Raw genomic sequence first — 14,408 nt, 5'->3', positions numbered from 1 at the left:
GAAGTATGGATGGGGGGGTTCCGGATATGGCGGAGAGCAGGGATTGAGAGGATGGGGGATATGTTTATAGAGTGGAGCATTCCGAGTATGAGGGCGCTGGAGGAGAAGTTTGGGTTGGCGAGAGGAAACAAATTTGAGTACCTGCAGGTGCGGGACTTCCTACGTAAACAGGTGTCAACCTTCCCGCTCCTACCGCCAAGGGGGATTCAGGCTAGGGTAGTATCCAGAGGGTGGGTAGGAGAAGGGAGCATCTCGGACATTTACAGAGGAGACGCAAGAGGAGGAGCTGGGAGGAGAGATAGAGAATGGTCTATAGGCGGAAGCGTTGAGTAGAGTCAATGCGTCCGCAACATGTGCCAGGCTCAGCCTGATACAATTGAAGGTTGTTCACCGGGCTCACATGACAGTGGCCCGGGTGAGCAGATTCTTTGGGGTGGAAGACAGGTGCGCAAAATGTGCGGGAGGACCAGCGAACAATGTCCACATGTTCTGGACATGCCCGAAGCTTAGGGGATTTTGGCTGGGGTTTGCAGACGTCATGTTAAAAACAAGGGTGGCGCTGAGTCCAGAGGTGCCGATTTTCGGGGTGTCGGAAGACCCGGGAATGCAGGAGGAGAAAGAGGCAGACGTGCTGGCCTTTGCTTCCCTGGTAGCCCAGAGACGGATACTTTTAGCTTGGAGGGACTCCAAGCCCCCGAAGTCGGAGACCTGGCTATCGGACATGGCTAGCTTTCTCTGTTTGGAGAAAATTAAGTTTGCCTTGAGAGGGTCAATGTTAAGGTTCGCCCGGAGGTGGCAACCGTTCATCGACTTCTTCGCGGAAAATTCAGCGTCAGCAGAAGGCTTAGTTTAGCTTAGAGTAGGGGGTTAATAAAGGTGGGACCTGTAAGAGAGGGAGACGGCTTTTGCACTATGTTTATAGTTTCATGTACATTGTTTATTGTGTTGCTGTAATACCAAAAATACCTCAATAAAATGTTTATTTTTTTTTAAAAGGGGGTAGTCAGCTGGGAGGGGAAAATACGATTTGTTTGCTCATTTGGAGGGTAAACACCAACTTAACTGGGTTGGGTCAAATGGCCTGTTTCCATGTTGTAACTTTTGTATATTTATATATTCCCAAGTTTGAGTGGGATATCCTTCTGATTCGAAATTCAAAGAGTTACGAATAAACCAAACTAGTACTTTACTGACTGAGCCATGGTGAGGGTGCGGTTTTACATAAACCATTAGTGCTATTTTGAAGGATATACCAAGCGTTCCCAAAGAAATTGAGAGCGAGAGCTCCGAGATCGTTTGACGATGGAACTGGCCTACCTATTGTTGACCTCGGGTAATCTATTTTTAGCCAATTGAAAGAAATGAAAGGAAAATACTGTACAACACTGAACTTGTGTAATCTTTCGGCTTTATATTGCTTAAATTTAATCTCATTCTTTGCCATAGTTTTGATGCACAACAGAGCATTTTAAGCACAATGCCGAACTTTTGCAGGGTTGTAGGACTGGAAGAGGTTACGGAGATCGAGGGGACTGAATCCATGGATGGATCTGAAAATGAGGTGACAGTTTTGAAATCGAGCTGGGACTGAAGCAGGTGCCAGTTTGACACAGCAATGATAGATGAACTGGACTTTTTGGATGTGCTCAAATTTACAGAGGGTGGAAGATGGGAAGCTGATCAGGAGAGCATTGGAATAGTCAAATCTAGAGACAACAATGGATGAGAGTTTCAACAGCAGATAGGCTGAGGCACCTACATTAAGCTGTATTTGCACTGGAACTCCAGTACTGGTACAGACCACTTTTGCTCTTCTGCTGATGTTTCTGGTGAAGGACGTGTTGCTCCATTTCAAACTGGAGTCAGGTCGAACCTTGGGCTCCAGATTTAACACTGCAGCTTCATTATCTTCCCATTGATGCTACATTCCCATAGTCTTAACACGGCCTTTGAGAATCAGGGAAAATTGCCTCTTTTCAAATGCTGAATGTGAGCAATTTTGGAATGAATGGTTTTTTTTAATGTCCTTTTTCAATTCCAGTGCTTGGAACGAGCAATGAAGTTTACATTTGAAGAGTTTCATCTTTGGTACCAGTTTGCATTATCCCTCATGGCTGCTGGCAAGGTAAATACAAACTAAATAAAACTCGATTGTGATACATATTTTTAACTCTATTCAAATCAAATACAATCATAACTGCCAATAAATGTATTAGTTCTCTGCTATATTCTCTCTAAGGGGCTGCTGCACCTGTCACAGGTGCCACCTTTTGGACAAGAAGTTAAATGAAGGCCCAGCCTGCTTTCTCAGGTGACCATGAAAGATCCCACAGTACTGCCCGTAGAAAAGCAGGAGAATTCTGCCAGTATCCTGACCAATATCTACCCCTCAATAAACGTCACTAAAGTAGTTTATTATGGTCATTTATTTCATTGCTATTTAGGGGTCTTGCTAGGCACAAACTGACGGCTGCATTGCCTATATCACAGCAAAGACACTTCAACAGAACTTCATTTGGCTGGAAAGCACTTCAGGTCATTGAGAAATTATGACCGGTGCTTTCGAAATGCAATTCTTCCTTTCTCACTGCTAATTGAGAGAAACCCACCGGTCAGTTTGCGCGCAGCAAGTTCCCAGAAAGAGCAATGAGGTAATGAATACCAGTTTGTTTTAAGTGTTGATTGAAGGGTAAATGCTGGTCAGGACACTGGAGAGAACTTGTCTTTGAATGTGCCAGTGGAATCTTTTACTCCCACCTGAGAAGTTTGCATCTCACCTGAAAGCGGGCGCTTGAATGATCCCCTTCTGCGCTGTATAATTCACTGATACTCGATGTGGCGTATGGAACTGAAGCTCGTAGTTTTTAATGACTAAGCTGGGTAGGGCCCAGAAGGAGAAGAGAAATGAAAGTGTAAATTAGGGTCGTTAGATCTATGAATTCTTTTATAATCGAGTATTTTTCTCTCATTGTCTTTCTTTAGTCTGCCCGGGCAGTAAGGGTACTGAGAGAATGTATAAGGCTGAAACCAGATGATCCCACAATTCCACTTCTCGCTACCAAAATGTGCATCGGATCTCTTCACTGGGTAAGTCATGTGAATTCTCTTTGAATGTGGTTTCAAAATTCTGGTCCCTTTTTTTTCAGTCCCCTCCTTATCTCTTCCGATCTCTTTTTTTTAATTTAGAGTACCCAATTCATTTTTGCAATTTAGCGCGGCCAATCTACCGACCTTGCACGTCTTTGGGTTGTGGGGGGGCGAAACCCACGCAAACACGGGGAGAATTGGCAAACTCCACACGGACAGCGACCCAGAGCCAGGTCCCTTCCTACCTCAACATCCCTCCAGCCCTACAATCCTTCGAGGTCTCTATGCTGCCCTAATTCTAGCCTCTCGCCTACCCCAGATTTTGATCACCTCACCATTCGCGCCGGCTCCTTCAGCTGCCTTGGCCCCAAGCTCTGGGATTCGATGTTTTGCCACAGGGTTTTTGATTACCTACCCTAACTTCCCCTTACTTGCTTCAGTGTCAAATTTTACCCAATGAGGCTCTTGCGAAGCATTTTGGGATATTTCACTATGTTAAGTCACTATATATGTGGGGTGGCACGATAACGCAGTGGTTAGCACTACTGTCTCTCTGCGGCAAGGACCCGGGTTCGATCCCGGTCCCGGATCACTGTCTGAGTGTGGAGTTTGCTCATTCTCCTTGAGTCTGTGTGGGTTTTACCCCCACAGCCCAAAGATGTGCAGGGTAGGTGGATTGGCCACCCTAAATTGCCCCTTTATTAGAAAAACATAATACGGTAAATTTTTTTTAAAAACCACTATGTAAAACCCAAACAGGAGAGATAACAAGAACGCGCGGTGGGGTAGAAATGAACAACAAGTTTATTACGGTATATACAAAACAACACCCAGGTCAGGGTTTTTAAACAGAGTAGTTTCCCCTTGTCAAGTGGAAACCCTGCCCCCAATTACCGGGGAAGTTCATACTTAGCCGTGTAAGGGGGGAATTGAATGGAGCGCAGTCCTTGGCCCCCAAAGGGGTTGTAACAATATAAATGCAAATTGTTTCATCCATTAGAATGCCTGTACATTGCTGCACTCCATCCCCCACCATTACACGGTGCCTTTCACCAATCCCTCTCCTCGGGCCATTTTTATTGGATCTCCTTCCTTTTCCCTGCTCCCACTGTATCACCTGTCACCATTTCCACTTCAGATACTTGTCAGTTCTTCACTTCTGTACTCTCTGCCAATCACCACTCCTGCCTCAGAAGTTAATGATTTATCTCCCACGCTCCATCCTGCCTTATTCCACTGCCTCCTGCCCCAACAAGCACCCATACCTTTCCCCTCCTTGTGACAACCAATCCCCTAAAAAGCCACACTACACCCCAAGATTCCTCCTTCCCTTAACAATCTGTTCCCTGCTTCCCACGAGTTTTTAAGAGGCTGCAACCCACCCCACCTCCTATCCTCCGATACCCTCATACTCAGCCCGACGCACCTACAGCTTATCCTGTCCATACCTCATCTCACCCCATTGCAAACTTTAACCTCCCTAGTATTATCACATTCATAGCCTCCCATCACTGCTACACCCAGACATCCCACCAGTGTTACTGAATGATCCCACAACTCCTTTTACTGCACCGATATGCTGAACATTTCACTATACAGTACTGTGATTACAATTACAAGTGGCATCTCCCATCTAAAGAACAGGGCAGATCGGAAATGACAAGCAGAGGAGGATTGATGGGAAATCATTTTGGAATTTACCCTTCCTAACAAAACTTTGGATCAGAATTTAAATGTGCGCAGCTGGTGTTTTACAGGCAATGAGTTGCTTTGTGAAGGTGATGCGTGCTCTCTGAAATTCCTATTGCATCAGAACCCATTGTAAAGCAGAGCATTGATCTGTGTGGCAGGTTTGAGCTGCTCAGCATTCTGTGAAAGCAGCATTGTTAGACTGAAGCTCATTAAGTTGCAGACAGTGTTGTCACTAGCGTTTCAGTGCAGTGGGCCAAGGCCCATAGAGCATAGGTGGGTCTCAAATCCGCTTTACTGATTATTCTTCATTGCTACTACGAGCTGATACTCAGAATAAAGCCTCTCCTCCAGATCAAGGAACCAAACCAAGCCACAGTAGGGAAGGGCAAATACGACAGTCACAAACTAATTCAGACGAATGCAGTGACAAGTTTTCTAATTGTTTAATACAGACATGCAGATAAATATGTTGCCTTTTGGGGGACTGTGCTGGTGAGTACACACGTACATAGAACATAGAACATACAGTGCAGAAGGAGGCCATTTGGCCCATCGAGTCTGCACCGACCCACTTCAGCCCTCACTTCCACCCTATCCCCATAACCCAATAACCCCTCCTAACCTTTTTGGACACTAAGGGCAATTTAGCATGGCCAATCCACCTAACCTGCACGTCTTTGGACTGTGGGAGGAAACCGGAGCACCCGGAGGAAACCCACGCACACACGGGGAGGATGTGCAGACTCCGCACAGACAGTGACCCAAGCAGGGAATCGAACCTGGGACCCTGGCGCTGTGAAGCCACAGTGCTAGCCACATGTGCTACCGTGCATGTTTGATCTCAGGTTGATGCTAAGTGAGCTGATCTTGACTTTCATTGGCCTGAAGTGTGATGTGCTTAGTCTCCCAGAATGGAACATGAATCTACTGTGCACCACTTTCAATAGTCCAAGGGAACTATTGATTTTAAATCCGCCATTCCCTCTTTGTTCTATAACATTATGCCATCTCCCTACCCCACCTTCATATGCAAATTCATATGCAATATGTCTGTTTTACACCCATAAAATGTGTGAAACCCAGACCGATTTCTCACCAAGTGTCCTCCTCCTTAAACAGTCCCTTGGAATCAAAAAGTCTTGCTTCCACTCCAACTCAATAGGTTCCGAGATGGCTGAAGTACCTAACGTGTAATCTGCAACCTCTGCTGCATGTGGAGTAAATATTTTTTTGGAGGTTTGTGCACTTCCTCCAAGCTTGTGCATCGTCCCTTCTGCATGTTGATGACAAAATCCCATTCAGTATTCAGTGACTTCCCAAATAAGCCTTCTGCATTTTAGTCAGTCTCGAGCCAGGGTCTCCCATTAGTCAGCAGAGATGTTGGATCCTTCGGGGTTGCTTTGAGGACATCCCTAAAGCATCTCTGCTGTCCTTCAGGGAGTCTCCTGGTGTGACCAGGTTCTGAATGGAGCAAGTGCTTCAGGGGTCTGGTGTCAGTCATAGAAACGACATTTCTGCCCAGTGGAGCTGGTTTTAAGTGATTAGTGTCCCAAAGCTGGGCAAGCTGTCTTGGGAGAGGATACTGCTATTGGAATACCTTTCTTATCACCAGCTTCGGATGATTTTGAAAAGACACTGCTGGTGGTACATCTCCAGTGCTTTGAAGCGCCTTCTGTAGTCTCCCAGACTGAGATCACTTTTGCCTGGTCAACCCTGACCTCCATCTCAGATTTAAGATCTTGGTCCTCAAATGCTCTTTTCCCCAGTTTAAAAAAATTGAGTACCCAATTCATTTCTTTTCCAATGAAGGGGCAATTTAGTGTGGCCAATCCACCTACCCTGCACATCTTTTGGGTTGTGGGGGTGAGACCCATGCAGACACGGGGAGAATGTGCAAACTCCACACGGACAGTGACCCAGAGCCGGGATCGAACCTGGGTCCTCAGCGCCGTGAGGCAGCAGGGATAACCACTGCACCACCGTGCTGCCCTTGCTCTTTTCCCCAGTTGACCGAAGGTTGAGCTGGCGATGATGAATTTTGTTGACTATGACTACCTTTGTTGAGGGGAGGGCCCTATTATAGTGTATTTTAAGATCTCATCATTGCCCGTAATCAATAGGGGAAGGTGTTTGCTGTGGGGGCTGGTCGAAAGATTAGTTTTTCATGTATTTCATGAATGGCCCATTTTCGCAACTGCTTCCAGCAAGTGGACAATGTCTAGGAGCTCAGTTTGAGAGAGTGCAAACACAAGCATCACCTGTATACTGAAGCTCAATGATTGATGGAGGAGTGGTTTTGGTTTTGGATTGGAGGCAGTGTAAGTTGAACAGTTTCTGACCTGTTCTCTGGACTATCTCCATGTATGTGGATAATTTGCTCGAGATGAGGTGTAGTATTATGGTGACAAAAATGGAGAAGAAAGCAAAGACCCAACTATGTTTAACCCTGGTTTTCACTGAGATCCCCACCGTGTCCAAATAACATCCAGTGAACGTGGCTCTCGTCAAGAACCAGAATGTCGGAAACCACACACCATATCATTTGATGTTGATACTTCTGGAGCATTCACACTCCTGAGCTAGAGGGTAGAACTCAACCAGACCTTCCTGCTGCAATTTGACATTCAGTGCCTTCTGCCAGAAAGTGTGAGAGAACAGGATCGAGTTCGACAGATACTCATCCACCGCGACTCCAACCAATCTCCACTCTGTTAAATACACAGCTGACACTATCTAGATTCAAGTTGACGAGATCATCCGGATGGTTGAGAATCTTTGGAATTGTCTTCCCTAAACAGTTGTAGATGCTCCATTGAGTATATTTAAGTCTGGGATAGACAGAGATTTTTGGTCTCGGGGAATCGAGGGATATGGGAAGCGGGCAGGAAAGTAGAGCTGAGGCTACAGTCAGGCCAGCCATGAGTGTATTGTGTGGTGGAGCGTTGTTGCTGTTATTTCTTATATTCTTCTGGAACTGGAAATACAAGTGGCCAGTGTCTATGGTGTGTACCCAGTCCACATTCACTGCAGTCTAGAAAAGGTGAGGTAGATATTATTCAGTTGAAATATCCGAGAAGGCACGGTTCTGAATGATTGATTGCTGCACGTCCCTGAAGTCCATTTCTGAAGCTAGATAAGAGAATAGAGCTGGCCAGAGGTTGGCATTTCTGCATTGGTACATTGCAGAGTGTATCTGTAACAGTGAAATTAATCATTATTTAATTAGTTGCTTTAAGCTAGTGCTATTGAGAGGGATACAGAGGAAAATGGTTCATGCAATGAATTATTAATAAGTTACTGAATAAAACACCTGGACTGATGTTCTAATTGGATATACATCCTTTAATCTATGATAAATTACTTCTGTCTCGTGTCATTTGCAGCAATAATTTAATTAACTCCTGGGATTAAGGAAACAGCTCAAATATTTCAAACCATGATTTTGGCTTTCAAATAACATGCAAATGTTTTTCCCCTTCATTAATTTTTGTCTTCCTCTCTTATAGCTAGTTGCCTTAATCTTTGACAAAGATGCTTTGACAAAAGGTCATCTGGACTCGAAGCGTTAGCTCTTTTCTCTCCCTACAGATGCTGCCAGACCTGCTGAGATTTTCCAGCATTTTCTCTTTGCCTTAATCTTGCATCTGAGTCAGAGGGTTGAAGGTTCAACCCCTCCTCTCGGGTCTTGAACAGATATTCCAGGCGGATGCTGCAGTGCAGTGCTGAGGGAGTGCTGCACTGACAGGAGTGCCGTTCTTCAGGTGGCATGGTAAACCGAGATCCTGTTTGCCTCTTCAAGGTCATGTTGCACAGCTCAGGTGAGGGATGGGAGCTCTCGTGATAATATGGTTATCTTTATCTTCACTACCTAAACCAACCGACTAAAAATAAAATCGACCAACAGGTTATACCATTGCTGGCTATGGGATCTGGCTGGGGAAATTTTGTTGACGCAATTGATCTTCAGAACGTAGCCACTGGGCACCAAAGTTCGCTGTGAGCAGAACATATTGAGCCATTTGGAGAGACATGATAAACTATGAAAGAGTGTTGTTTGGGGGTGGGTGGGGGGGGGGGGGGGGAGTGAAGAGAGTGTGGGGGGAACAAACCAGACTGAAACTCAGAACATCTTATTCATCTCCAGCTCTGAAATCTAAATGAGGCAAAGAATGAGGAACAAACACTCCAGCCTGTAATTAAACAGTATAAAAATAAGATTAAATGTTTACCTACGTGACTTTGAATTCATCAGGGTACATTTGAGCACAGTGGGGTTTGTCTGTACACTTTCAACTTCTCCATAGTTGAACTAAACCCTCAACAAAGAGTTTGGTGCATTGTTGCATAAATTTCTACCTTTTGCAAAATAGATCGCAGTAAAAACAATAGCGCGCTGAAGAGTATGAGTGGGCGTGTAAAGTGCGGGAGGCTCGTATGGGGACAAAAGCTTCCTGGGCTGTGTTGAGTTTACCAACCTCAGACAGACGGCAATATGGCTGACAAAGAAATTTGCAAGAACTATCAAGATTAACAGTGTCTTAACAGTTAAATTAGATGGAAAAGCGTAGTCAAGGTTAATGTAGGCCCTTGAAAACAGGTGCCAACAATATTGTAAAACAAAAAGGTAATCGTTGCAAAATTACTTGATGTCAGTCTTCACAGGGGCGGAAGAGAATAATAATACACTTGACATTCTGGGGAAATTAGTAACGAATCAAGGACTTGAACTTAGTAAAGTTAATGTAAGCAAGAAAACAGTATTGGAAAAAAATAATGCCACTAAAGACTGACAAATCCTCAGGATCTGATGTTTTCTACCCCATAATTTCAAAAGTAGTAGGTAAGGAAATTGCTAATGCTATAACCATAATCTTCAAAAGCTCTCGATTCTAGAATGGCTCCTTTTGGTTGGAAAATTGCACACGTAATTCCATTATTTAAGAAAGACGAGAGAGAGACAAACCAGATTATTGGTCTAATGTTTTTTTCTGAGGAAGTTATTGGAACCTGTAATTAAGGACAGTAGCTGAGCACTTGCAGTAATTTCAGCTTATCAGAGAGAGTTACATAGATTTATATGATTATTATTGTTATTATAAAAAGGTGGTCATGTCTAACAAATGTATTTGAACTTTTGAGGAAGTAAGTATTGGACAGGGAAAGTCTGTAGACTAAATTAATATGGACTTCCAGGCTGCATTTAATAAGGTTCCACCTAACAGACGAATGTGAAAAATTAAAACTCATGGAACTGAAGGAAAATGGACAGGAGATTGGTTAGATAACCAGAGAATAGAAAATGGATCTATACTCTAATTGGAAGAAACTGTCTAATGTTGTCACATGGGAGCTGTGCTAGACCTCAACTATTCGTTATATTTACTAACGACCTGGAGAATAAGTTTGCCATTGGCACAAAGATTGATGACACAGTAAGTAACGTAATGAGAACTTGAATTTACAAAGCAACATTGATAAAGTTGCCCAAACTGGGCAAAAGGATTTTTACACCCTTAAGTGTGAGGTTATCCATTTTGGACTTAAAAAGACAGATCCACCAATGGAGGACCTAATAAAATCAGCGGCAGGGCATTGAGGAGAGAAGTTAGAAAAGGCTTCTTCACATTGCCCTGCAAAGTGTTGTGAAAGTGTGGGAAGCTCTCCCACAAAAAGCAGGAGATGCTAACTCACAATAATTTTGAATCTTTGAGATTGATATCCTTTTGCGAGACAAGGGTATTCAGTGATCTAGAGTCAAGGCCGGTGTATAGAGTGAGGATACAGAGCAGCCATGATCACATTAAATGGCGGAACATCCGCGCTACCGTCATATGCGCCTATGTATTATTTTACAGTGGATGAGGCTTAACCTCGCACACAACAAAGACGTATTCACCCTCCACAGGGCCTCTGCCCACGTCTCGGCCCCCACCTCCCCTCCCACTTGCGCTTTATGTCACCCAGCAGGGCCCCCTCCCAATCCATCAGTTCCTTGTAGACATCGGACACCTTCCCCTCCCCTATCTCGTCCCTCGACAGTACCTTATCCTGCAACCCAAGGGGCGGCAGCCCAGGAAAGGACGGCACCCCTCCCTTACAAAATACCGGACCTGCAGCGACCTAGAACCGTTCCCCCTGGGCAACTCGGACTCTTTCTCAGGACCTCCAACCTCGCAAATTTGCCCCCTATGAACAGATCACTAAATCGCTCGATCTCTGCTTTCCACCATCCCCTAAAACCTTGCATCCAACTCCCCCTGGCCCAACTCTGACTGTCGCAGATTGGTGGCCACACCGAGGCACCCTCCACTCCCAAGTGCTGCCTCCACTTCCCTCCCACACCCTTAGGACCAACACCACCACTGGGCTCACAGAGTACCTGCCCGGCGGCAATGATTGACAACTCAGCCCTCAAACTTGTTCCCCCACACGATGCCGCCTCCATCCGACCTCATGCCTCCCCCTCCCCACAACCTTTTTCCTAACCATACCACAGGGAGTTCCCCCCCCCTCCCCCTCCCTTGCTTCATTATACGCCCTCACCAGCAGTGGCCCCATGGCTGCCCCAAACTTTTTGTAAAACTCCACTGGGAGCTAGTCCGGCCCCTGGCAGGGGCCTTCCCTGTCTGCATCACCCCCATACTGTCCATCTCCTCCCTCAGCCCAATTGGGACCCCAGCTCCTCCTCTACTTTGGGGAAACTCCAGCCCGTCCAAAAACCGCTGCATCCCCTCCTCTCCTGGCCAGAGGCTCAGACACATATAGAACAAAGAACAATACAGCACAGGAACAGGCCCTTCGGCCCTCCCAAGCCTCGACCGGTCATAATACCACCCTTGGCCAAAATCCTCAGCACTTCCTAGTGCCGTATCCCTCTATAAAAGAAAAAAGAACAATATAAAGCCTTCAGTAAAATGCCTCAGATGTGCCGTTCACCCCCTACGGGTCTATCACCACCATACGCTTATCATCCCTCACCCTGCCAATCTCCCTCGCTGCCTCTTGCTGATGGGCCAACATCCTGCTCGCATTCTCCCCATACTCATTTACTGCCCGTCTGGCCTTCGGTAACTGCCCCACCGCCTTCCCCTAGACACTAGCCCAAACTCCATCTGGAGCCTCTGCCTCTCTCCTTCAACAGCCCTGCCTCTGAATACATCCTGTCGAACCTCAAAATCACGTCCACCAGCCTTGCTACCTCCACCCACTCTGCTTTCTCCTTGTGCGCCTGAATTAAAATGAACTCCCTTCTGACCAATGCCTTGAGCACTCCCAGGCCATGCGCAGATCCACCCAGTGTGGCGCATGGTCCGAAACGAGAATCGCCGAATATCCCGAGTCGACCACCCCTGCCCGAAACGTCTTGTCAATCCGGGAGTACATGAGGTGCACATGGGAGAAGTCTGAAAATTCCTTCAACCTCGGCCACCCAAACCTCCACGGGTTCAGATGGGGGCTCAAGAACGTAGCACTGGTAAGGGCAGCAGGGATGGGCGCCAGGGCCAGAGGCCCCTCCCCCACCCAGAACATGCGGGGCAGAGTCCGCAGTGCCAACCAGGGGCACTGTGTAGCACGTTGGACCTCGTTGGGCACGGGGATACGCAGATGCTAACATGTCTGCCTTTCACCCCCTGCAGACAATGGATATTGGAATACAACCAGCAATGGTGGCCTTCCTCATAGTCGCCGCAGCCCTGGGGGATGCCCTGTGGCAATACGAGCTGGAGCTGCTCGAAGTGGAGGAATCTGCAGCAGCGGAGCCTGCCCCAGAGGAGCAGGAGGCAGCCGCTGAGGTTGGAGAGCTGGCAGCCCAACAGGCCATGGAGGAGGTGCAAAGGAGGGGCCGTATCGGAAGTGTGTGTCATTCGAGAACCTGCCGGAATGGGTATGCCGTTGAAGACTCCTGCTGAGCAGGGGGAAAGTGTGACATATCTGTCAGATCGTGGTGCACCTGGCACCGTGGGTGTATGGGGGAGAACACCCACTCCAGGTGGCCATCAATTTGGCGGTCGCCTACGCAACGGAGTCCTTCCAGGTGCCGGGTGGGGATCTGTTCGGAATCTCTCAGTGCTCGGTGCACAGGTGAATCCGCTCCGTTACGAAGGCCCTATATGACCAGTCGGCTCAATACATCCATTTCAATGTGGACACAGCCCACCAGGATGCCCGCGGCAGCGGGGATTGCCTGCATGCCCCGGGTCCAGGGGGTGATCAGCGGGATGCCTGTCGCCCTGCGAGCACCTGCAGATGACAGGCCGGTCTTCACAAACCGAAAGGGATTCCCCTCAATGAACGTGCAGCTGGTGTGTGACCATCAGATGCACATCATGCACGTCTGCGCCCGATACCCAGGCCGTGTGCACGATGCCTTCATCCTGGCACACTCGACAGTTCCCGGCCTCTTCGAGGTGCACCCCTGCCTGGGGGGTTGGCTCCTGGGCGTCGAGTTATTCGCTGCGGTCGTGGCTGATGACTCCTATCCGGAGGCTACAAACCGACGCAGAGACCCGCTCCAACAATGCCAATGCTGCGGCCAGGGGTGTGACTGAGCGCTGCTTTGGCCTCCTGAAGATGCGGTTCAGGTGCCTGGACCATTCTGACGGGGTCTCCGGTATGACGCTGGGAGTGTCGCCTGTCTCATGGTGGCCTGCTGCGTCCTCCACAACATCACGCAGCAGAGGGGCGACGTGCTGGAGGAGGGGGATGAACGCCAGGCCTTGTCCGACGAGGAGGCTGCGAGGGAGGACGAGGAAGGGCAAGACATGGGGCCCGGACAGGCTCTGATCGCCTCCAGGTTCACTGACATTGGCGGGGGGGGGGGGGGAGAGAGAGAGAGAGAGAGAGAGAGAGGGCATGGACAACGCACTCCACCCCCGCCCCAAACATCTACATGCCTGCAAACCCCTCCCTGATACATGTCCATGGGATGGAGGATGATGACAACCCGCTCTGCGATGAGCTCCGCATCATTTAACAACGTCTGACTCCTGCCCAAGGTAGCACTTTCCACCGTCCGCCGGGGTGACCCCTGCATGTGAACTGGCCATTCCATCACACGGTCCGATCGAATCCCTGGGGTAGGGGAGGTGGGGACGGTGGGAGGTGGGGTGGCATTGGAGCAGTGAGCACTGGCTGCCCACAACGTCCGCCCATTCCCGCTCTGCGGCCAGCCCAGACCAGTCCACCCCTCACACCCTCTGACAGAACACTGAGGCAGGTTGTAACATTGTACACAGGTGTTTACTGTGAAAACATATGCAGATAAGTGCCCTAGCCCCTATCACTAAACTGTCCTGCGTAACTGGTGTCTAGTTTCCTAGCCTTGCAGGCCCTAATGGTACGTCTAGGTGGATCCCCATGTGGTACATCAGGAGTAGAAGCGGCCTGCTGCGATTTCAGCCCTGTGACCTGGGTCCCCTTTGGCGGGCATCGTTTGGGGTGACTGGGCCTGGATGGGCCCGGTTGCTGCTGGGGTGCCCCAGCTGGCGTGGTGCCACCCTGTTCTGCCTGCTGCCCACCAGATGCACCAGGGATGGGGTGGGGGGTTCTAAGGTGCTGCGGTGTTCCGGCACCTGCCCTGCGGGAGTCACCTCCTCCTCCCTCGGGGTGCCCATTGGCCCCTGGGCTAC

At 48.2% G+C, this 14,408-nt stretch overlaps 1 protein-coding gene across 2 annotated transcripts in view; it reads left to right on the top strand.

The window, feature by feature from the left end:
- The window catches only part of ttc7b (tetratricopeptide repeat domain 7B), a 378,370-nt gene that overhangs the window by 167,061 nt on the left and 196,901 nt on the right, over positions 1-14,408 (top strand). For both annotated transcript variants that reach the window (XM_072494039.1, XM_072494049.1), the window contains exons 10-11: positions 2,042-2,125; positions 2,983-3,087. In XM_072494039.1, the coding sequence (XP_072350140.1) occupies positions 2,042-2,125; positions 2,983-3,087 (189 nt within the window). The remainder of the gene's footprint in view (positions 1-2,041; positions 2,126-2,982; positions 3,088-14,408) is intronic.

This window comes from Scyliorhinus torazame, chromosome 2 (assembly GCF_047496885.1).
Source record: "Scyliorhinus torazame isolate Kashiwa2021f chromosome 2, sScyTor2.1, whole genome shotgun sequence".
Taxonomy (NCBI): Eukaryota; Metazoa; Chordata; class Chondrichthyes; order Carcharhiniformes; family Scyliorhinidae; genus Scyliorhinus; species Scyliorhinus torazame.
The sequence above is the reverse complement of the archived record's forward strand: the minus strand, read 5'-3'. Positions and strand labels throughout refer to the sequence as shown.